This window comes from Palaemon carinicauda, chromosome 35 (assembly GCF_036898095.1).
Source record: "Palaemon carinicauda isolate YSFRI2023 chromosome 35, ASM3689809v2, whole genome shotgun sequence".
In the NCBI taxonomy this organism is placed as follows: Eukaryota; Metazoa; Arthropoda; class Malacostraca; order Decapoda; family Palaemonidae; genus Palaemon; species Palaemon carinicauda.
In genome coordinates, this window is record NC_090759.1 from 59,092,788 (window position 1) to 59,118,575 (window position 25,788).

The 25,788-nt window shown below is 43.3% G+C and overlaps 2 protein-coding genes across 14 annotated transcripts in view; both read right to left on the bottom strand.

Moving 5' to 3' along the window:
• LOC137627778 (kinesin-2b-like) overlaps positions 1-25,788 on the bottom strand; it is a 439,846-nt gene that overhangs the window by 160,330 nt on the left and 253,728 nt on the right. The gene's annotated exons all lie outside the window — the stretch shown is intronic.
• The window catches only part of LOC137627777 (tetratricopeptide repeat protein 19, mitochondrial-like), a 134,742-nt gene that overhangs the window by 18,029 nt on the left and 90,925 nt on the right, over positions 1-25,788 (bottom strand). For both annotated transcript variants that reach the window (XM_068359086.1, XM_068359087.1), the window contains one exon: positions 25,350-25,767. In XM_068359086.1, coding sequence (XP_068215187.1) covers positions 25,350-25,767 — 418 coding nt within the window. The remainder of the gene's footprint in view (positions 1-25,349; positions 25,768-25,788) is intronic.

Below are 25,788 nucleotides of genomic sequence, written 5' to 3' on the forward strand. Positions count from 1 at the left end.
CTTAATTCATTGTCCAATCCTCTGTTGAGCATGGTCTGACACAGGGGAACTAGTTCTCTGGTGCTTGAGTACCTGTGACGTGCAAGAGATAGACAGCGCAACTCTTGGGAAGGAGGAATAAGGATACCATCTTGTTTTTTCCACATGAGATGGAGGCCAAGATATGAACTCCAATACTTATCACCATATGACCTCTAATACTCATCAATATAATAGTTCTCATAATTCTGAAAAGAGCAGTTGTATTGTGATGAGGATACTGGGGAGGACACCACTTGAAAATTATGAGTGATGGCGGATGCACGTTCAGTAGGGATACGTATGCGTTCCTTTGGCACACTAACACAGGCATGCAAAATAAGTGGTGGTGCGTTCATGTGAGAATTCATGTGGATGCTTTCCGGTTGTTTTCTGCGTAAACACACACAGGGATCGTTTTTGTATTTGTAGACATGATGCAACACTAGCACTAACACCATGGCGGAAAGATACTAAATTTCTATCTTCCTATATAGGAATTCTGATTGCATATAAAAAACTAACTCTTTCTTGGGAGAAATGTGCACTGCAGTTTTTTGGGTACCAGGGAAGCTCACTGGGTTCCTAGGAGAAGCCTGTTTTTCTTTTTCTCCCATAGATGATCTGTTTGAAGGACCCTGATGAGTCACAGGGAGAGCATGGTCTTATGAAGCTCTTTTGGGCAAAAAGTACAAGTTGTTCAAGACTTCTGAGGAGGTGTACGAGTAGTCACATTTTGAGCATTTATAGTTAGACACAGTGTACGCTTTGCAGTACACTGCAGTGGCACTTTTCTTACCTTGACAGGGGACACTTTCAAAATTAGAGAAAAACCCTGATACCTACATCAATAATTAACTACTCGTAACTTAAAACACTTGTCGGAGGGGGAAGGAGAACGAGTAGGGTTCTCAAACTCCATCAAGATTAGTGGTACTGAAACCAAAATGTCTTTGGTACGCAGTTTTGCTGATGTTAAAGGTTCAAAATCACTCATGGCATTCTCTTCTTCGCTCAAGAAAGCAGGAGAAACCACATAACAAAAATACTGCAAAAATGACTGACCATCCTCCAGTGAAATGGGAGTTCCTGAGAAATCTGATAACGATAGATCTGGACCTGAAAGAGAAGGCTTACGCTTCTTCTCTACTTTTGATGAGGAAGCTGTAGCTGGATAGCAGTCTCTCTTGGCCTTCTTACACCAGCTGTTATACCTCTCCCATTGAGAAGGCAACAATTTTTTACACACTTCACCAGGGAAATTAAAGCCGCATCTCTTTCCTCTGCATAAGGCACACAAGGAATGAGGGTCAATTTCAATAAGGCCTATAAAGGCGACACCTTTACGGCCATCACAAACTCTCATGAGCATAGGCGTTACACTCCTTTTAGTCAGATCGTAACGATCATGTAATATAGCAAAGTACAGTGATCCCTCGCTACTTCGCGGTTCGACCATCGCGGATTCACCACTTCGCGGATTTTTTTCCATAACGCATGTATATACATAAATCGCGGATTTTCCGGAAATTTCGAAAATACCGCGATGTGACCGATGGTGCGAGATTGGAAAAAGTAAGGAAAATTGAATCATGATTGATTTTCAATATAAATGAAACTTTGAGGAGCAACAAAGATATCATTTGTTAGAGAGATAGAGAGAGGTAAGGAATGGGAGGTAGTGAAAAGTAGCTCACAGAGAGAGAGAGAGAGAGAGAGAGAGAGAGAGAGAGAGAGAGAGAGAGAGAGAGAGAGAGAGAGAGAGAGAGAGATAGAGGTAGAGAGAGAGAGAGAGAGAGAGAGAGAGAGAGAGAGAGAGAGAGAGAGAGAGAGAGAGAGAGAGAGGAGAGAGAGAGAGAGAGAGGGGGGGGGTTTAAATGTAATAAACAAAAAAAAATTGATAGGTTATAACACATTGGTGCTTATGTAATATCAACTGTATACTGTAGACGGTTTGAATAAGTTAAGAAATGGTATAAACGATACTTTGTTAGTGTATTCGTACACTCTCAAGAGCGGCAGCTAGACGTCAGCTGATCTAATCACAGCCAAAAGTAAAACAAAAAGAAGTCAACAATACTCTATTTTTAAAACACACCCGAAATTTAAAAACAAAAGTACAAGCTTTCTTAATGTGCAATTAACTATTTAAAGAGTAGCAATTTTCTGGAATAAAATGATGTTTCCCAAAAAATACTGGTTTGCTGATGAAATCGGATGCCGTATTTTTTAGCTATGATTGAAATGGATGTAGACTCGGCATAATTTTTTCGTTTCATATTTAATTGACACTAAGAAAACTAATTTTAGTTTCTTCATCTAAATGTAAGTATTGTATAACACGAAGAGAGAGAGAGAGAGAGAGAGAGAGAGAGTGAGAGAGAGAGAGAGAGAGAGAGAGAGAGAGAGAGAGAGAGAATGAATCAGCTGTTGTAATTGAATGCAGTGTTTTTGTTTCGTGAGAATTTAATCGCCACGACTATAACAACAACATACTGTACTGAACTTTACAGTATTATACAGACTACTGTAATATGATAAAGTAAAATATTTGTAATACTGTAACCTATTTTATATGAAATGGGGCTATTTTTTTTTTTTTAAATTTACATTTACGTACGTAAAACAACTCTCTCTCTCTCTCTCTCTCTCTCTCTCTCTCTCTCTCTCTCTCTCTCTCTCTCTCTCCTCTCTCTCTCTCTCTCTCTCTCTCGGTAAATTGTTTTCCTGCTTTGCTACGTATGTATGATTTTATATAGATATGGTATATAAACGGATTTTGAGCGAAGTGAAAAATCTATTTTTGGGTGAGATGGCCATGTCGTCCTGATGGAAGTTCCTAAAGGGTAGCTTCCTTGGGTATATTATAACTACGGCAATATTCCCAGAGAATTTACCTTAAGGTACCCAGAATTCTAACTCCTGGAGCGAATATCCCTAATAAAAGAACCAGGGAAATCGCGAAATATCAGAGGATGTATTCTTGACACGCCACATAGCAATCTGCACCCCAAACAGAGTTAACACTTCGAAGGGGTCAATTGGCAAGAAAACTAAAACGAGAAAGAAAGGAGAGCTGCTCGCAAGGTATCTCTCCTCTCCCGTTTCGTAAGCGTGCATTGCACCGCTCACGGCGCCATCTGTATTCCTTGTAGCGATACACGAGGTGCTACAGATACTGTATGTAGGGAGGGGACCTACAGCCCTTTAAAAGAAAGGGAAGGGCGGGGTCCATCAGGACGACATGGCCATCTCACCCAAAAATAGATTTTTCGCTTCGCTCAAAATCCGTTTTTTGGGCTCAAGCCATGTCGTCCTGATGGAAGTATACCAGAGCATTACTGTATCTGTGGATTCTCAAAACGTGCCGTACTCCCTGAAGGTATTTCCCGGCCAACTAGACCTAGAGACCTAAGATGTTACCGTCATACATCTTTTCAACTAACCATAGACCATGTTAGTGCTTCCTGCCCCCTACAGGGAAGAGTCCTACTAGACTCTGGAAAAGTCTCGAAGAGTACATATACCTATGTATAAATAACAGACAAGCCAATATAGTGGTCTCACCCTATATCATGTAAAGCATAGTTTGTAAAGAACCACTGGGTCAATATGAAATATCGACCAGTTCTCCGTTCAATGCTGGATTGGACAAAGGTTTATATCCGAGTAGGCGGAAAACTTTCATATCCGCCACCGTCCCCTCAAGGCATGGAGTCCTCCCGCCAAGGGAAAGCATAAACCAATGCAAAGAATGCTTGCATAAAGGAACAATCTATTAGAATTATCCCAGATAAATATACAGAGAACGTAATGCAAAATTATATCAAATAAATTGACACAGGTGGAGACGCAAGGTTCCAAAGACCTAGTTTATTGCCAAACAATAAATAAAAGAGGTTAAACAACCATTATATATATATATATATATATATAAGAGGAGGATAACCAACAAATAAGCATAAGCATGATAGTAAACAAAAACTTGTTTATCTGAAAGAAAAACATTAGCGCCACTTTTAACATACCGAGGTATCAAAATTATAAAAGTCTGTATTACTAATCAGTTACATTAGCGTTGGAAACGCTCGGCACACATGTCTGCACTTATGCTAGGTTCACCTTTGAAAGTGGAACAGTCAATGTGGGCAACCCAGTGCCCTAACACTTAGTTTGTAGAACAGTTCGTAACTACACACTCACCCCGGAATTAATCGTCCCAATTAAATCCACTGTTCCTCGCAGAGTTAAACAGCAGAATTAACGACACAACCCACTGCTACCACAGACCTCTTTAGTTGCTCCACTTGCTTCGCATAGTGACGAAAGAACACTCTGGAAGACTTCCAGCCAGTGTATGAACGAAGGTGTTCAAAATCCATACAATTAAAGAAATTTAAGGATGAGGCAACTTTCCTCGGATCGTGACCTGCGGGTGTACTGTCTGGATCCGCTCTGCAAATAAAATAGGTGATTTTCGCCCCAAGTTGTTTCAGTGATAAATTTGAGCCTGATGTTTCTCCCCTGAATAGTTGACCACCCCTGAAGTCTGAAGTTCTACGAAGATAGACCTTTAGGCATTCCACTGGACATAGAGATGCATCTTCTTTCAGAGGGCAGATTCTCCAGGGACCCCACCTGTTGGTGGGTAACTCGTTCTTGGCGAGAAACGTAGGATCCGGATACAGGTTCAGTTCTCCCCCATCCAAGACCTGAACACGACCCTCCTCTCTCGAGAGGGCTACAATTTCACTAACCCTGGCCCCCGACGCGAGTGCAAATAGGAAAATAACTTTTTGGGTCAAATCCTTTAAAGCACACTCCTCATTGTTCAACAGCAAAGCGAAATGAAGAACTTTATCTAAAGACCATGAAATGGGCTTTGGAGGTGCTGATGGTCTGAGCCTAGCACAGACTTTCGGAATTTTCTTAAAAATATCGTTAGCAAGGTCGACCTGGAAGGCATATAAAATGGGTCTTGTCAAAGCAGATTTACACGTTGATATTGTGTTGGCTGCTAACCCTTGACCATGGAGGTGGATGAAGAAAGATAAGCAGAAGTCCATCGAGATCTTTTGCGGATTCTTCGCCTTGACAAAGGCCACCCATTTCCTCCAAGATGACTCATATTGCCTTCTACTAGATTTGCACTTATATTTCTCTAGGAAGTCTATACTGTCTTTCGAAATCCCGAAACGTTTTCTCACCGCTAGGGAGAGAAAATCATGAGCTGCAGGTTCCGGGTTTTCTGTGATGAAGCGCAGACAGTCGACTTCTGAACTCGCTGGGTCAGAACTGGATCTGGTAACGGTAGACACTTCAGCCGTAGTTCCAATGCCAGAGGGAACCACACGCTGTTCGGCCACTTGTGAGCCACTATTGCCGCTACTCCCTTGAAAGATCTCAGTTTGTTGAGGACCCTCAACAGAAGGTTGTGAGGAGGGAACAGGTAAATCCTGGACCATCTGTTCCAGTCGAGGGACATCGCGTCCACTGCTTCCGCCAAGGGATCCTCGTACGGAGACACGTAAAGGGGTAACTTCTTGTTGTCTTTTGTCGCAAAGAGGTCTATCTGCAGTTCCGGGACTTGACTCAAGATGAAGGAGAATAATCCTGCGTCTAGGGACCATTCCGACTCTATCGGTGTGAACCTGGATAGAGCGTCCGCTGTCACATTGCGGACTCCTTGAAGGTGAACTGCCGACAGGTACCATTTCTTCTTTTCCGCCAGTCGAAAGATGGCCAACATCTACTGGTTGAGCGGTGGTGACCTCGATCCTTGACGATTCAAGCATCTCACAATCACCTCGCTGTCCAGCACCAACCTTATGTGGATCGAGCGACGAGGGGAGACTTTCTTCAAGGTAAGGAGTACTGCCATAGCTTCCAGAAAGTTTATGTGAAATGTCTTGAATAGATTGGACCAAGTCCCTTGGGCCTTCTTCCGATGAGAATGACCTCCCCACCCCTCCTTCGAGGCGTCTGTGTGAATAGTCAACGAGGGGGGAGGTGGCTGAAGAAGTACCGACTTCTTTAGTTGCCTGAATTGGGACCAAGGCCTGAGAAGCGTACGTAGACGAAGCGGAACTGGTCTTATCAGATCTCTTCGCATGTTTGATGCATAACTTCTCCAAACTCCGGTTGCATTCTTTAGCTGTGCTCTTAGCACCGGGTCTGTTACTGAGGCAAACTGGAGAGAACCCAGCACTCTCTCCTGTTCGCGTCTTGATATCCTTTCGGAATCCAGAAGTCTCTTGACAGAACCAGCTATCTCCTTCCTCTTCTTCGCCAGGATGGAGAGTTGGTGTGACACTAGGTCCCAGTGGATTCCCAACCACTGGAACTTTTGAGATGGAGAAAGTCGAGACTTTTTTCTGTTGATCTTGAAGCCTAGATACTCTAGGAACTGGATCACCTGTAGGGAAGTTTGCAAACATTCTGTCTTGGATGCTGCCCACACTAGCCAGTCGTCCAGGTAGGCTACCACCTGGATTCCCTTTAGGCGTAATTGTTTGAGAGCTACGCTCGCAAGCTTCGTGAAGATCCTTGGGGCTATGTTTAGCCCAAATGGCATGGCTCTGAAGGCGTAGAGTCTTCGATGTAGCTTGAACCCTAGGTAGGGGGAGAGTTGACGATTGATTGGAACGTGCCAATAGGCGTCTGACAAATATATGGAGACGGTAAATGCCCTCTTGGGCTGTAAGGTCCTTATGTGTTGCAGTGTTAGCATCTTGAACTTGCAGTTCACAATGAACTTGTTGAGTGGCGACAAGTCCAGAATGACTCTGAGTTTTTCTGAGTCCTTCTTGGGAACACAAAACAGCCTCCCTTGGAATTTGATGGACTTTACCCTTCGGATTACCCTTTTCTCCAACAGTTCTTGAATGTACTCCTCCAGAACGGGGGTGGAGTGTTGGAAAAATCGAGGGCACGGGGGTGGAGTGCTGTACCAGCTCCAACTCAGTCCATTCTTGAGTAGGCTGTGGGCCCAGGGATCGAAGGTCCACCGATCCTGAAAATTCGGAAGTCTCCCTCCTACCGGTATCATCTCCCTTTGACTGCTGTTGCTCTGAGGCCTTGCCTCCTTGACCGCGACCACCCCTGAATCCCCTCCCCCTTGAGGGGCGTCTAGAGGAACCTCTGGCTGCTCCTCTAGGCTTCGCTCGAAAGGTAGTTGACTGCCCCTCGAACGCTGGGTTAAATGCCGGCGACTGCGTCGACACGGCTTGGGGTACCCACTGGTACGTGGTCGGGGTTTGTGCCACCATCTGGGGCACTGTAGGCATAGGAAATTACTGTTGCTGCTGCTGTCCGAATGGCTTGGCTGGCCGAGAGGGTAGCCTAGTCTTCTTAGTCTTCCTCTTTGGTTGAGGACCCTCATCCGGGGAAGACTTCCTCTTGAGGGATAGGCCCTACTTCTGGAAAAGGTTTCTATTCTCCGTGGCGGCCTTATCTACAACCTCCATGACCGCTTCACTAGGGAAGAGGTCTTTGCCCCAAATGTTGGAGGAGATTAGCTTCCTTGGCTCGTGCCTCACCGCAGCCGAGGCGAACACGAACTCCCTACAAGCCCTCCTAGCTTTGACGAAGCTATAAAGGTCCTTCGTCACTGTGACTAGGTGTGTCTTAGCCACTACCATGAACATCTCATGGACCTTGGGGTCACTTGCCATTGTCTCCAGAGTTGTTTGATGAGACATTGAGGCAGCAAGTCTTTCTTTTGTCTCAAGTTCCCTTCGCAAAAGAAAGTCAGACAGCTTGGGGAGGTTCTCACCAAACTGACGTCCGGCAATATCAGCCTCCAACTTCCTGACTGAGAAGGTAAGATGGGCGTCCTTCCAGTCCTTGTGGTCCATGGGTAGGGCCAAAGACAGAGGTTTACACTCCTCCAAGGAGGGGCATGGCTTACCTGCCTTGACTGCTTTCAGCACAGCCGTAAACCCTTTCTGCATAAAGGGGAAGGCTCTAGAAGGAGAGGACACAAAGGAAGGGTGCTTCTTACTCAAAGCAGGTACCTTCGAGTTTGAGAAGCCCCTCTCTTTCATCGAGCTTGACAATAAAGCTTGAGCCTTAGCGTGGTCCAAAACTATGACCTCCTTCGGCTCTGTTTCTTCCTTTGAGGCTGGTTCCTTCCTTAGACGGACATAACAGTCCGGATAAGACTCCTTGCTGGGCCAGAATTCCACCCCCTCAAGGGGGACTGAGCCCAACTTCTCTGAAATGACGAATTTTCCCGTCGTCATAGGCATGTGCTCAGCATACTTCCAAGGGATAACATCTGAGCACAAGGGAAGGTCTTTCACGCTGAGCTTCTTCTGGGGCCCACGTGATGCTGCAAGTCTCCGCATCTCCAGCTCCATTGCAGCCGCCTTCTCATTATTCTCCCTCTGCATCTGTTGGATCATTCCAACGATGGAGGAAAGGGTCTTTCCCAGCTCATCTGGGAGAGAGGACGATGTTGAGGGAATAGGTTCAGTGGCCTGAACCGGAGTAGCCGACACCTCGTCGACCTCTTCCTCTTCATTGTCTGGAGCCTGCTCTTCATCCTGGTCTTCTGCCAGAAGGTCATCTTCTAGACGCTCGGACACCTCCGATACCCTATCGTCCAATTGGATGTCCTGCAGGGCGTCCGCGACTTCAGAATCCACAGGGATCTGAACCACTGGTATCTCCACTTGGGGCTGGGGAATCACTGCGTCAGCTGACACCCTGGGGAAAAGGTAAGCCCTCATCTTCTCACTTGGAAGATAGGACCCAGAAGTGTTCTTCTGAAAGCCCCTTACCCAGGTACGAAGCTTCTCCCTTGCTGCGTCCCTTGACTCCGCCGTCTTAGGGGAATCAAAAGCCTCAGTAATCAGGTTTGTGCACACGGTACATATCTGCGGGTCCCAATACCGGAGATCACCTTTGGAGACTGCGCATGCTGCGTGCCTCCTACACAAATCATGTCCGCAGAAGTTCTTGCTGCGGACGTTGCAGAAAACGCTTCCACACTTCGAATGGTCCTCCTGTAAAGAGAAGAAAATTCCATGAGTATCAAGTGAATTACGTATCACTGGATATACATAGCTTAGCACAACTAAACTAGAAAGGAAAGACACACACTTGTATTTCCCGCACAGTCAATTGCTGCAACCTTCCAGATAATAAAATCGTATGGCCAATCTATTCTAGAGCAACCAATGAATAGTTTCCAGAGGAAACAGGTGTAGCTCACACCCAAAAAATTATTTTAAAATGCTGGATAGTAGACAAGAAAGAACTCACTTTCTTTATCTGTAAGGTTACACCAAAGGGCTGTGCGAGACAACACAAAAGTGTTAGAAAAACTTAGTGTTGTAACAAAAACTATACTATAGTTTTCTCCCTACAATATATACTATACTGAAAAATACTGGCTACAGTATAGAAGGTAATGTGCCGGCCGGCACACACCTTAACTAGTTCCAAAGTATACTACATAAGAACTATAAGGTGGAAGAACGCTGGTTCAAATGCATGTGCCGGCCGGCAATGACTGCCGGCCGGCAACTACACAAGATAGCACCCGGCTGCCGGCCACCAATCGTAGTGGCCAGCAGACAATGGTGTGATATAAAGCCGGCCGGCAAAGGTATACCACCAATGCCGGCCGGCAGCAAAAGAACCAGAGAACTCCGACTGCCCGGCTACCGGCCACTCAGGTTGGCAGCCGGGCTAGAGTACAACACTCGAAGAAAAACAGAATGGATGCCGGGATAAGAGACTGTACTACCTCATAACCCGGCAACCCGAAAGAGTGCACATAAGGAAGGGGAGAATATAACTTCAGGCTTCCAGACCAATGCCATCTGGCTCTACAGACAAACATGGATGGGAGACCAAGGGAGGTCTGGGCAGCACTCAAAGCAGAAGACCCTTGCCGTGCCGGCCGGCAAGGGACTGAGTCAACCCCACATCCTAACCTATGCTAGGTACAGATGTAGAATGACGGACAGGAATGCAATGGCTAGGCCATCACAAAGGGAAGAGGGGGAAAGGGAGAAGAGGGTCCTGCCAACCTTGCTCTAATAATGAATCACCCGCAGCCAAGAAAACTCATCTTAGCCTAGGGGAGATCCGAGGAGGGAGGCCAGCAATACTTGCCAACTCCCTCGGAACCAAAGCAAGGAAGGCGTTGTTATTCACAGAAAAGAGGATCTTATCCTCCACACCGAGAACAACAACACAGGACTAGTCTGCTAGATCATAAGAAGAAGGAATCCTCTCGTACAGAAACCTTCGAAAGTGAACTAAGGAGGCTAAGCCTCCTATGTCTGTTGTCAGTCTAGCGAGGGAATCTCAACCACAAGCTAGACATCAACAGACTCAGACTAAGAACTCTGATGTCCTGCCCCCTCCCTGAAGCCAGACTTACTGGAAACAGGAAGGAACAGAAATACCCTAATATAGTTGTATCTAAAGTCAATTCAGATAAACCATTAGGGTTAAGCCCAAGGCTTAAACAGAGGGAAAGGGATTGCACACCTTCTCCGAAGAGAAGAGAGCAACCGGGGAGTGTGAGAAAGTATACTAAGGCCCCATAGACAACTAGCCTAGGCGCAAAGAGAATCGATTACCTAAATCACCGAAACTCACTCGTATACTATCTTGGAAGAAATCAACATAATCTTAAATGTATAAAACTGCCTAAAGCTTCAATAAAATTTTAAAACACACGGAAATCTGAATATCATGCAGGAAAGTACTAGGGCCAAACGACTAGGCTACAAGGCCTAGCGTAGGCCAGAATCGGCAAATCCTTCACCAAAACAAAAATACTCAAAGCATCATACAAAGAAATCCTATGTAACGCTAAACAGCTAAAATTATTAAAGCAAAACAGCCGGGAACGTCGCTCTGGCTAACTAAATAACTCATACCTAGCGAGCGACAGCGTCCAGGACGCCTCCGGTAGGCAACAGCTCTCGTAACAACGATATCACTATCAATCACTTTTTAAAATTACCAAGAGCTTACATTTATACATAAAAGAAATAATACTCAACTTATCAGAAGCAGAAGAAGTTGGAGAAAGCATTATAAGTTGAAATAATCCAAGAATTGCGAGAAACACAGGGAAAAAACACCGAGTTGTTGAGCTACGCAAAAAGGAATACAGATGGCGCCGTGAGCGGCGCAATGCACGCTTACGAAATGGGAGAGGAGAGATACCTTGCGAGCGGCTCTCCTTTCTTTCTCGTTTTCGTTTTCTTGCCAATTGACCCCTTCGAAGTGTTAACTCTGTTTGGGGTGCAGATTGCTATGTGGCGTGTCAAGAATACGTCCTTGATATTTCGCGATATCCCTGGTTCTTTTATTAGGGATATTCGCTCCAGGAGTTAGAATTCTGGGTACCTTAAGGTAAATTCTCTGGGAATATCGCCGTAGTTATAATATACCCAAGGAAGCTACCCTTTAGGAACTTCCATCAGGACGACATGGCTTGAGCCCAAAAATATTTGTAATAACATATTTTCTAAAAACTTTTACTGTAATATCATTATTTATCACTTTCATCATGCGCGTTAAATGCCTTCGTTTGTTTACTGAGCGTGGTTGTTTACTGAGCGTACTTTATGACGCCGTCGTTTCAGGCGGCGTCATAAAGAAAAACATTTCATTTGGAAGTCCTAAGAAAAATTAAGTAAAACACTGGTAATAACAAAATCAACATACTGTACTGAATAATCAATATAATCGATGCAAAAACTAACCTATACACAGATATGTAAATGCATTTATTTCTTCATTATGATCAGAGATAAACGTAAACAAAACATGGGTTGCCATTTTTTTATCGTGCTTTTTGGCGTTTAGGAAACACATGATATAAAATCGCCTTTAATATTTGTGCCTGTTTTAGTTTAGGGTACTGTAGTACATGCATTAAGTGTTCTGTACATTAAAGGGTAGTTTGTTAACAGTACTAGGTACAAGGGAAGGTTTTAAAAGTCTGAATATACATGTTAAATAAATACGTAAATATGGTGTCACTACTTCGCGGATTTTCACCTATCGCGGTCGGGTCTGGAACCTATCTACCGCGATAAACGAGGGCTCACTGTACTTAGAGAGCACTGTTAGCAAGGTGTCCGAACGTTGCTACAATCAAAGACTCTGTGACGCTTGCCTCACCCTGCAGAGGTGTAGGTGAGTAACAAGGTGCAACCGTAAACTGCTACCATACCCACCAATTTTCTTCTATAGGTTTTAACTAAGCACATGTCAAAATCTTACCCCTTTAAAATGACAACGGTTTGTATTCACGTAGGAACAAGCATGCATTAAAATTTCTTTTTAATTAGTTTTAACAATGGGCTTAAAAGATGGCATTATATTCTATAATGAGGTTAGGTAACTGATAATTATTATTATTATTATTATTATTATTATTATTATTATTATTACTTGCTAAGCTACAAACCTAGTTGGAAAAGCAGGATGCTATGGGACCAGAGGCTCCAACATGGAAAATAGCCCAGTGAGGAAAGGAAACAAGGAAAAATAAAATAATTTCAGAACAGTAACATAAAAATAAATATTTCCTATATAAACTATAAACACTTTAACAAAACAAGAGGAGGAGAAATAAGATAGAATAGTGTGCCCAAGTGTACCTTTAAGCAAGAGAACTTTAAAACAAAGCAGTGGAAGACCCTGGTACAGAGGCTATGGCACTACCCAAGACTTAGAGAACAATGGTTTGATTTTGGAGTGTCCTCCTCCTAGAAGAACTGCTTACCATAGCTAAAGAGTAAAGGAAAGTGGCCACTGAAAAATTACAATGCAGTAGTTACCTCCTCGGGTGAAAAAGAATTGTTTGGTAATCTCAAGTGTTGTCAGGTGTATGAGGACAGAGAAGAATATGTAAAGAATAGGCCAGACTATTCAGTGTATGTGTAGGCAAAGGGAAAATGAACTGTAACCAGAGAGAAGGATCCAATTTAGTACTGTCTGGCCAGTCAAAGGACCCAACATCTCTCTAGAGGTAGTATCTCAATTGATGGCTGGTGCCCTGGCCAATCTAGGCTAAGAAACTAAACAAACTCAAATTTACAATTCAACCGATTTAATAAATCTTCAAACCAAGTAGCCATTCTTTTTGAAAGCGATCACCATTTACCAACTCTTATTCAGAACTAAATGAAAGAATTGTGAGGTATATGCTGTATAATTTAAAAATGTTATTTTGATAATAAAATAAATTTTTGAATATACTTACCCGGTGATTATAATAGCTGCAACTCTGTTGCCCGACAGACAACTCTACGGTAAAAACTCGCCAGCGATCGCTACACAGGTTGCGGGTGTGCCCAACAGCGCCATCTGTCGTCCAGATACCCAGTACTCAATGTAAACAAAGACTCAATTTTCTCTTCGTCCCACTGCGTCTCTATTGGGGAGGAAGGGAGGGTCCTTTAATTTATAATCACCGGGTAAGTATATTCAAAAATTTATTTTATTATCAAAATAACATTTTTCAATATTTAACTTAGCCGGTGATTATAATAGCTGATTCACACCCAGGGGGGTGGGTAGAGACCAGCAATATATGTTTACATTATTATGAGCTAAGAGTTTTTATTTCATTTTAGCAGTTATCAAAATAAAAAAAACAAAATAAATAGGTACCTGGTAAGGAAGTCGACTTGAACAATTACTCTGCCTTTTTAAGTACGTCTTCCTTACGGAGCCTCGCGATCCTCTTAGGATGCTGATCGACCCCTAGGATCTGAAGTATCAAGGGTTGCAACTCATACAACAGGACCTCATCAAAACCCCTAATCTAGGTGCTCTCAAGAAATGACTTTGACCACCCGCCAAATCAACCAGGATGCGAAAGGCTTCTTAGCCTTCCGGACAACCCAAAAAACAACAATAAAAACATTTCAAGAGAAAGATTAAAAGGGTATGGAATTAGGGAATTGTAGTGGTTGAGCCCTCACCACTACTGCACTCGCTGCTACGAATGGTCCCAGTGTGTAGCAGTTCTTGTAAAGAGACTGGACATCTTTCAAGTAAAATGACGCGAACACTGACTTGCTTCTCCAATAGGTTGCGTCCATTATACTTTGCAGAGATATATTTTGCTTAAAGGCCACGGAAGTTGTTACAGCTCTAACTTCGTGCGTCTTCACCTTAAGCAAAGTTCGGTCTTCCTCACTAAGATGTGAATGAGCTTCTCGTATTAACAATCTGATAAAGTCTGACCAAGCATTCTTTGACAAAGGCAAGGATGGTTTCTTAACTGAACACCATAAAGCTTCAGATAGGCCTTGTAAAGGTTTAGTACGCTTTAAATAGAACTTAAGAGCTCTAACAGGGCATAAGACTCTTTCTAGTTCATTGCCTACGATCTCCGATAAGCTGGGGATATCGAAAGATTTAGGCCAAGGCCGAGAAGGCAGCTCATTTTTGGCTAGAAAACCAAGTTGTAGCGAACAAGTGGCTTTTTCTGACGAAAATCCTATGTTCTTGCTGAAGGCATGAATCTCACTGACTCTTTTAGCCGAGGCTAAGCATACCAGGAAAAGAGTCTTAAGAGTGAGATCTTTCAGGGAGGCTGATTGTAACGGCTCCAACCTGTCTGATATGAAGAATCTTAGTACCACGTCTAAATTCCATCCAGGGGTAGCCAAACGACGCTCCTTGGTGGTCTCAAAAGACTTAAGGAGGTCTTGCAGATCTTTATGTTTGGAAAGATCTAAGCCTCTATGCCGGAAGACCGATGCCAACATGCTTCTGTAGCCCTTGATAGTGGGAGCTGAAAGGGATCGTCCTTTTCTCAGGTATAAGAGAAAAACAGCTATTTGAGCTACAGAGGTACTGGTCGAGGATACAGAAACTGACTTGCACCAGTCTCGGAAGACTTCCCACTTCGATTGGTAGACTCTAATGGAAGAAGCTCTCCTTGCTCTAGCAATCGCACTGGCTGCTTCCTTCGAAAAGCCTCTAGCTCTCGAGAGTCTTTCGATAGTCTGAAGGCAGTCAGACGAAGAGCGTGGAGGCTTTGGAGTACCTTCTTTACGTGTGGCTGACGTAGAAGGTCTACCCTTAGAGGAAGACTACTGGGAACGTCTACTAACCACGAAGTATCTCGGTGAACCATTCTCTCGCGGGCCAGAGGGAAGCAACTAACGTCAACCTTGTCCCTTCCTGAGAGGCGAACTTCTGCAGTACCTTGTTGACAATCTTGAACGGTGGGAATGCGTAGAGATCCAGATGTGACCAATCTAGGAGGAAAGCATCTATATGTATTGCTGCTGGGTCCGGGACTGGAGAGCAATAGATTGGAAGCCTCTTGGTCAGCGAGGTTGCAAAGAGATCTATGGATGGTTTTACCCCAAGTGGCCCAAAGTCTCTTGCACACATCCTTGTGGAGGGTCCATTCGGTTGGAATTACTTGCCCTTTCCGACTGAGACAATCTGCTATGACGTTCAAGTCGCCTTGGATGAACCTCGTTACTAGGGAGATGTCTTGACCTTTTGACCAGATGAGCAGGTCCCTTGTGATCTCGAACAACGTCAGTGAGTGGGTACCTCCTTGTTTGGAGATGTACGCCAAGGCCGTGGTGATGTCCGAGTTAACTTCCACCACTTTGCCTCGAAGGAGAGACTTGAAGCTTTTCAAGGCCAGATGTACTGCCAACAGCTCCTTGCAGTTGATATGCATGCTCCTCTGACTCGAGTTCCACAGTCCTGAGCATTCCCGACCGTCTGGTGTCGCGCCCCAGCCCACGTCCGATGCGTCCAAGAAGAGAACGTGGTTGGGAGTCTGAACAGCCAGGGGAAGACCCTCTCTTAGGTTGATATTGTCCTTCCACCAAGTCAGACAAGACTTTATATTTTCGGAAACCGGGATCGAGACCGCTTCTAGCGTCTTGTCCTTTTTCCAGTGAAAAGCTAGATGGTATTGAAGAGGACGGAGGTGTAGTCTTCCTAGTGACACAAATTGTTCCACGGATGACAGCGTCCCTACCAGACTCATCCACAGCCTGACTGAGCAGCGTTCCTTCTTCAGCATCTTCTGGATGGATAGCAGGGCTTGATCTATTCTGGGGGCTGATCGTCTTGTTGTTCAGCAACGTCCTCATCAGAGGGTTCCTCATCCGAAAACTGATGAGGAAACGACAACGGAGTGGGCAACGTCTGGCTCGCTGAGTCCGGTCGCACTGGTGGATGCGTGACGGAGCCGGACGCAACATCATGGAACTGCTGCACAGTCTGTGAACTGTCAACAACCATGGCTGCGCGAGGAAGCACAGCGTCAACCCGAGACTGTCTAGACCGTCTGGGTTGTGCAGTCAACACCCTACCGGGTTGCTGAGGTTGACGCACTGCGTCAAAACAACTCACCTCTGCTGGTTGTTGAACGTCCTGAACGTCAACAACCACCTCCGAGCGTCGCTTAACGTCAACGTGCGGCTGGCAACCCACACTGGGTTGCATCGGTGGAGGAACCACCTCAACTGGCAGACGCGAGTAGGTTACCTCAGCGTCAACAGGGCGCACAACCGACCGGTTGGAAGGTTGTTGGCCAGAAGGTTCGGAAGCAACCTTCTCCGCATTAAAGTCCTCTATCAAGGACGCAAGCTTGGACTGCATGTCTTGCAGCAAAGCCCATTTAGGGTCTACGGGAGCAGGTGTGGCAACAGACGGGGTTAGCGACTGAGGCGGTACCGTTTACCATCCCTGAAAGCCTTGTTATGCGTGACATAATTGTACAGCAAAACTTCAAAGGCTCGAAAACAGCTGTGAAGTTGACCTGTAAACAACTTGGAGCGTCTCCTGGCCAGGCGCCAGGGAGAGTCTACGAGAATTGAGAAGTCTATCTGGGCAGAGGCAGGAACTCCCAAGCCGAGAACTTCTCTCGTGTCATATCAGACTCTCGCTCTATAAACCAGTTTAAAAGAAGGGAAAGCAAAGGCTGTATCCCCCAAACTCCTCCTGGTGAAAAACCAGTCGCCTAGCCAACGTAACACTCTCTAGGAGAGCGAGAGAGCACTAGCTTAAAAACCACGGCTTCGAAGTAGCTAGGCCTAGTGTAAGCTCTGACGTTTAGGCGAACGAGGAGCAGCAGTTACAAAAAAATCCGGACAAACATCCTTAAAAAAATCATCATGATTTAATTAAAGTCCATAGGAGGCTAAGCAGCTTTAGGCTCCTCTCCATCTGACAGAGTCCTCAAGGGAATATCAGTAGGAGGGAGAACAGCAACTTCCTACAGGAACCTTGTCCGATAAAAGCTGAGTCTCAAGCAAGGGAGAGACCTACCGTGGTGGCAATGCTTTACAAGCAGAGTCCACACTCACTGGTGCATTAGTAGCGGACCAGAACGCAACGTCATGTAACTGCTTGACAGTCTGTGAACTGTCAACAACTGAACTGTCAACCACAACAGGTGTGTGAGGACGCACAACGTCCACTCGCGACTGCTTTGACTGCCTAGACTGAGCAGTCAAAACAACTCTAGAATGCGGAGGTTGACGCACAGCGTCAAAACAAGTCAACTCCGATTGTTAGTGAACTTCTTGAACGTCAACAGGAGCATCAGCAAGTGGCCTAACGTCCAAATGCGGCTGAAAAACCACACGAGACCGCATCGAGTGTGGTTCTAAACAACCTGACTGACGTGACTAAGCTACGCCAACGTCAACAGTAAGCACAAAGGAACGTTAGGTTGGCTGAAAGCCAGGATATCGATGAGATAAACGGCTAGACTCAACGGACTAATCGGCAGAATAGTCTTCCATAAGGGAGGCAAGCATATACTGCATGTCTTGCCATACAACCCATAAGGATCAACGGAAATGGTTGTGGTAAGAGACGAGGGTAACGTCTGTGACCGCAACACTTTGCCTACAAAAAAAGACTCTCGGAGTCTGTGTTACGCTTTTGTTAGGCGGCGAGCAGTTATCCGATGACTGCATAGGGTCAGAGCTGTCCTAATGGTTGTAACCAGGACGCTGGACCTGTCCTGAAAGGACTGACTTTCGCTTAAGGGCTTCGAAACCTTGTGACAGGTTTCTTATGCGAAAAGCCTTCGGATGACGAGGAGAAACAACGTCTCTCTCGTCTTATGGTAGGGGAGATCTTGGTAAGATACACCCGATACCATAGAGGGAAAACGTCTGTTCGTTGGTCAAGGCCTCTCGAACCCATAAGTCGTTTGACATTACTTCTCCCCTGGGCTTGGGAGCATGTAAGAGGTCCCGGACTAGGTGAACGACAGGCACGAACAGACGAACCCTCGGACGCAACACTGTAACACTCTGCGCCTCGGACGCAACACTGTAACACTTTGCGCCTCGGACGCAACACTGTAACACTTTGCGCATATCACTTTATCACTTCGATTTTCTGTTTTGCACTTATTTCTACCTGAAACACGCAATTCTACCCTTCATTAAAAGGTAGTAATTGCGAAATCAGTCGTATAATGCAAGCTCATTAATACCAGCAAAAAACAGAAAACATATTTTAAGATAAAAAAATCAGTGGCTGGGAAAGAGACTAAACACTAGTTCATATAACTACGTTTTCAATCTCTCACCGCACATAGCCTGGGGACGAGAATAAAAAAAAACTAAAAACGTTTTATCCTTCCTCCCCGTACAGCGACTAGGGACGAGAGTAACTCGAGAACAACGTTACCCGCTTGAACGGAACGTTTTCTCTCCTCTCTCTCCCTCCGTCTCTATCTCTCTCTCTCTTTCTCTCTTGATTTCGCACCTAAGAGAAGAGCCCAATTATATTTCGTCAAAAAAACATGTTATTTGACTAAAGGAAAAAACTGAAAGGTTTTTCAAATAAAAAGTTCCTTTAAAATAGAATTTAAAACATTTAAGCTAAGAAAGAATGAACAAAACGTCAGAATCGATTTACTCTTACTGCAAAGTGAAACCGTGATACACTCTCTCTCTATCGTAACGATAGAGCGCATGTTGAACGTCCTGAACGTCAACAACTGCGTAGCATAAATAAACTAAACGTTAGTTCATCTTTGAAAACAGTACGAAGACTATCAAAGAAATTCTTTCATAAAATATTACCTTTAAAAAGTTTTAAATCCTTAGCTCTTTAAAAGCTAATTACGATATAAAGAGCTCAACGTTGATTAACTTCGGTTTCCAAGTTAGGACCGCCTACTCTCAGGAAAGGTCTATATAAACAAAACATTAAAATTATTTTTATATGTTTATAATAAATGGAAAGTTAATCGAAGAGGCCTAATAAAGGCGGAGAGATATAAAATATATAGAGGAAAATCTATAACGTGATAAGATAATTACTAAAAGCCTAAACACACTTCCGTCTAAGGGAAGGGTCGGCCATTTAAAAGTGAAAGAAAGTCCATACTCTCTTTGTCACCATAATTAAATCTATCCAAAAACGAGTTCAAGATTTAAGATGAAGATAAAACACCTGCATAGCGAAAGCTCAAAACTAGAATAAAGTACTTCACCAATTAGATGTGAAAAACTCCAGTTTAGCAACAGCGAGTAAGTACGTCTTGTCGAACAGCTCGACAGAGAGAAAATTGAGTCTTTGTTTACATTGAGTACTAGGTATCTGGACGACAGATGGCGCTGTTGGCCACACCCGCAACCTGTGTAGCGATCGCTGGCGAGTTTTTACCGTAGAGTTGTCTGTCGGGCAACAGAGTTGCAGCTATTATAATCACCGGCTAAGTTAAATATTGAAAAACAGCCGTCTCTGAATGCTTTGAGAAAAAAGCCACATCAGAACCTACCTTAAAAACATAATACAGTAAGGTAGTTTCATCGAAAGATTCCAAGCGAGCTACACTTTAACACACGTTTACAACTACTGTAGTATGTTAGGGCTGCTAGTATGTTGATACTCATGGACAAAAGGCATAGCCCCTCCTGGGTATAGCTATGCATTTAATGAGAGAATTAATCTTTATCATTATAAACTCTAGTTCTTCACTAAATACAAATAACCCATTATAATATTCAAGTCTTTTTTTTATAGCCAGACTTATACGGATGATAAAAAAAAATGAGCATTAGAAATTACCCAGCTGAAGTAAACTCACTATGAGCTAGTGGCCGAGTTTGCAAGCAAACAAAAACGCCCAGTTATCCGGAGTGATCTCGTACTGCAATCAACCAGCTAAACTGATACATTGCCACTAACAACAAACTATGATCACCTAAAATATGAAACTCCATCTCCAAAATAAAAATTATAATATTTAACAGAGTTTACTTAAGCAAGAAGAGACACATAAGGATCCAATTTAAGGATCCAACCACCTACTCCGTCTTCTGCCTTGTAACCTAGATGTCTTATAAAGCAACTAGGAATGCAGAAATGTGCAAAGGTTAACCTATAGAAAGACTAAAGTATCTCAAGAATTTGACACTACAAGGGGAACTCAACTCTGTAAGACACAGTGAAAATTCAGAACCCTTACTGAAGGAACACTATGCAATTATGACCCCTATACCTGATTATGGAAGTTAGGTTAGTGTAAATAACCGAGCAGACAAACCAGACTTAGTGCTTACAAGAGAAAGCTTGGAGGCCTCTTGGGTAGTGCCACAGCCTCTGTACCATGGCCTTCCACTGTCTTGGGCTAGAGTTCTCTTGCTTGAGGGTAAACTTGGGCACACTAATCTATCTTGAGCTCACCCTTCGCAAAGAGGATCTCCAAAAAACTGCGCCTTCCTAGCCCTAAGAGATATCATTGGATTGTAGCACGATGGCCAAGAGCCTAAACGGTCAGAGTACCGAGAAACGCCAACAAGTGGAACAAAAATCTCAGAAACTAGTATGACTGAGTAAAAAACCTCCCCGAGGGGAGAGACCACTGTCAACGAAACCAGAACTAAAGACCAAAAACGAAAACGGTGAGTCCGTCTCCGACTTAAAATTTACCATCTCAAGGCTAGGCTAGCCGAAACTGACACGAACTCAAAAAGACATAAAAAATAAAAATGCAATGTAAATGCTAACTAAAAATAGAGCCCAAAGCATCGCAATGCTAAAAAACTACTAGCTAACGTGAAACTTACAAAATAAACAAGTAAACACGATAAAAGAGCAATCAGGTACGAAACACGACGCCATGGCTAGCTGGACTCGAAGCACTGAGGCTTCCTCTATCACAAAAACTAAAATTTAACTCCCCGAAGGGAACCAATGCAATTACAGCTAAAACAAAAAGCAAAGAGAGGTAGGTACTCAACTTTGATGAAGAAGAGAAAGCCATCATATGAAGAAAATCTTCAAAAAAAGGTGAAAAGAGCGCACACACAAAAATATAGGACAGTAGCATGAAGCTGCGATCAGAGGAATGAAGCAGCAGGGTCGAATGGGAGCACCGAAAGGTGATAGGATATGTAACAGCTCCTCACTTATCCTTCCCCTTAGAGGATTAGACTGGGAAAGGTCTATTCAGGGTGCAGATTTCTATGGTTATCTTAGGATACATCCCTGATTTATACACGATATCTTCGGATAGTCGTTCCGGGGGTTAGAACCCCCTGATACCTGACGGCAATTCTCTTATAATATCAATCGCAGAAATATTATATAGTAGGAAGAAACCGGAGGGAACTTCCATCAGGACGACATGGCTATCTCGCCCAAAAATAGATTTTTCCTACGTCAAAATTCCTTTTATTTTTCCTTGTTTCCTTTCCTCACTGTGCTATTTCCCGTTGGGGACCAGCAACCTGCTTTTCCAACTAGGGTTGTACTTTGGCAAGTAATATGATAATGATAATAATAATAATAATAATAATAATAATAATAATAATAATAATAATAGTACTAATAACAATAAATACATACATATACCAAGGCACTTCCCTCAATTTTGGGGAGTAACCAACATCAAACAAATTAAACAAAAAAGGGGACCTCTACTCTCTACGTTTCTCCCAGCCTGGCAAGGGACTCAACCGGGTTCGGCTGGTACTGCTAGGGAGCCACAGCCCACCCTCCCCCGTTATCCACCACAGATGAAGCTTCGTAAAGCTGAATCCCCTACTGCTGCTACCTCCGCGGTCATCTAAGGCACCGGAGGAAGCAGCAGGGCCTACCGGAACTGCGTCACAATCGCTCGCCATTCATTCCTATTTCTAGCACGCTCTCTTGCCTCTCTCACATCTATCCTCCTATCATCCAGAGCTTCCTTCACTCCATCCAGTCACCCAAACCTTGGCCTTCCTCTTGTACTTCTCCCATCAACTTCTTTAGCAGACAGTCATTTCCATTCTCTCAACATGGCCAAGCCACCTCAACACATTCATATCCACTCTAGCAGCTAACTCATTTCTTACACCCGTTCTCACCTTCACTACTTCGTTCCTAACCCTATCTACTCAAGATACACCAGCCATACTCCTTAGACACTTCATCTCAAACACATTCAATTTGTGTCTCTCCGTCACTTTCATTCCCCACAACTCCGATCCATACATCACAGTTGGTATAATCACTTTCTCATACAGAACTCTCTTTACATTCATACCCAACCCTCTATTTTTTACTACTCCCTTAACTGTTCCCAACACTTTGCATCCTTCATTCACTCTCTGACGTACATCTGCTTCCACTCCACCATTTGCTGCAACAACAGACCCCAAGTACTTAAACTGATCCATCTCCTCAAGTAACTCTCCATTCAACATGACATTCAACCTCGTACCACCTTCCCTTCTCGTACATCTCATAACCCTACTTTTACCCACATTAACTCTCAACTTCCTCGGCGTCAATGACTGTAGATGTCAGGATGCCTGAAAACTTTAAATCAATCAATTTCAACTTCCTTCTCTCACACACCCTTCCAAACTCTGTCACTAATCGGCCAAGCTTCTCTTCCGCGTCTGCAACCAGTACAGTATCATCCGCAAACAACAACTGATTTACCTCCCATTCGTGGTCATTCTTGTCTACCAGTTTCAATCCTCGTCCAAGCACTCGAGCATTCACCTCTCTCACCCCTCCATAAACATACATGTTAAACAACCATGGCAACATCACACATCCCTATCTCAGCCCCACTCTCACCGGAAACCAATCGCTCACTTCATTTCCTATCCTAACACATGCTTTACTACCTTTGTAGAAACTTTTCACTACTTGCAACAACCTTCCACCAACTCCATATAACCTCATCACATTCCACATTGCTTCCCGATCAACTCTATCATATGCTTTCTCCAGATCCATAAACGCAACATACACCACCTTACCTTTTGCTAAATATTTCTTGCATATCTACCTAACTGTAAAAATCTGATTCATACAACCCCTACCTCTTCTAAAACCACCCTGTACTTCTAAGATTGCATTTTCTGTTTTATCCTTAACCCTATTAATTAGTACTCTACCATACACTTTTCCAACTACACTCAACAAACTAATACCCCTTGAATTACAACACTCATGCACATCTCCCTTACCCTTATATAGTGGTACAATACATGCACAAACCCAATCTACTGGTACCATTGACAACACAAAACACATATTAAACAATCTCACCAACCATTCAAGTACAGTCACACCCCCTTCCTTCAACATTCGGCTCTCACACCATCCATACCAGATGCTTTTCCTACTCTCGTTTCATCTAGTGCTCCCCTCACTTCCTCTCTTGTAATCTCTCTCTCATTCTCATCTCCCATCACCGGCACCTCAACACCTGCAACAGCAATTATATCTGCCTCCCTATTATCCTCAACATTCAGTAAACTTTCAAAATACTCCGACCACCTTTCCTTGCCTCCTCTCCTTTTAACAACCTTCCATTTTCATCTTTCACTCTCTCCTCAATTTTTGAACCGGCCTTCCTTACTCTCTTCACTTCTTTCCAAAACTTCTTCTTATTCTCTTCATATGAATGACCCAATCCCTCACCCAACCTCAGATCAGCTGCCCTCTTTGCCTCACTTACCTTGCGCTTTACAGTACTTCCACATTTTTCTCTCTATTTCTTTCATACTTCTCTACACTATTACTCTGCAGCCATTCTTCAAAAGCCCTCTTTTTCTCTTCCACTTTTACCTTCATTCCAACATTCACTGCTCTCCCTCATGCTGCTGCCTCCAACAAACTTCTTGCAACACACATCACTTGCAATCCCAACAAGATTTTCTTTTACTAACTTCCACTCCTCCTCTAAATTACCAGTTTCTCTTACTTTCACTTCGTCATATGCCATTTTCAACCTTTCTTGATATTTACTTTTTACCCGCGGTTTCATTAGCTCTTCAACCCTCACTAGCTCCCTTTTACATCCACCTACTCTATTCCCCCACTTTTTTGCTACAACTAATTTTCCTTCCACCAAAAAATTATCAGACATACCGTTAGCCAGCCATACCCCTCAACACGTGCACGTCTTTCAATCTTCCAAACATTCTTTTAGTTATCAACACATAATCCATTAACGCCCTTTCTACCGCTCTTCCATTTGCCACTCTTACCCATGTACACTTGTTATTATCTTTCTTTTTGAAAATGCTAGAACTTATCACCATCTCTTGCTCAACACACATATCTACCAGTCCCTCACCACTCTCATTTTCACCTGGTACGCCATACTTCCCAATGACACCTTCTACCTCTCCCGCGCCCACTCTACCATTTAAGTCACCCATGACAACTACATAATTCCTTCTACCCACCTAGTTAATTCATTCCAGAACTCATTCCGCTCTTCTTCACTTTTCTCACAACCTGGCCCATACGCACTGACAAAAGCCCAACATTCCCTACCCAACCTAACCCTTACCCACATTAACCTAGATGATATCTCCTTCCATTCCACTACTTTACCTGTCATCCATTCACTCAGCAATAAAGCCACACCTTCTCTTGCTCTTCCCCTTTCATTCCCAGACACTCTACCCGACATTTCACCAAACATCAATAATAATAATAATAACAAATAATCAATAATAATAATAAATAATAAATAACAAATAAATAATAATCATAATAATGATAATAATAATAATAATAAATAATAATAATAAATAAATAAATAGTAATAATAATAAATAATAATAATAAATAATAATAAATAATAGCAATAATAATAATAATAATAATAATGACAATAATAATACATAATGAAAGATGGCTATACTGTATGTACTAATTTGTTAAAGAGTACAGCGTGTATACAAAAAGAGGTTTGTACAAGGATGTAAAGTACATGATAAACCAAACATGAGACATTTTCAAAGTTTTCAGCTTCTATAATTAAAAAAAACAATTTCTCAAAATAATATGTTCTGTACTAAAGTAAAGAATAATCTTACCTGTATAGCCAAAACACCTCTTTTAATTATCATTATCAGCTCCGATTCCAGACTCTTCTCTTCTTCCTCATCCTTTTTGCTTTGGAATAGTGCAAGAGCAAAAAACGGGTAGAAATACAGCATCTTATTCTTGTTAGAATTAGCTTTCTGTTCTCTGCTATCCAATCTATGCTTTAGATAATTTTGATTTCCACAAAACATAAGAAAAGAAGACCTGAGTATTATATTTGATGTACTAAATGGCATGAAAGGGCTATATACATTGTTCACGCTTTTTGTCCAATAAACTATTCTTGGAGGGTTTATTCCAGGATTGTACCTCTTGGCATTAAAAGAAATACTTTCAGATGCTTTTGAGAAAAGTTTTCTGGTCTTTGAAATATTTTCGTAAAGAGTCACTGCAAACTTCATCATCTTTCTATTATTTGGATAAAACGGG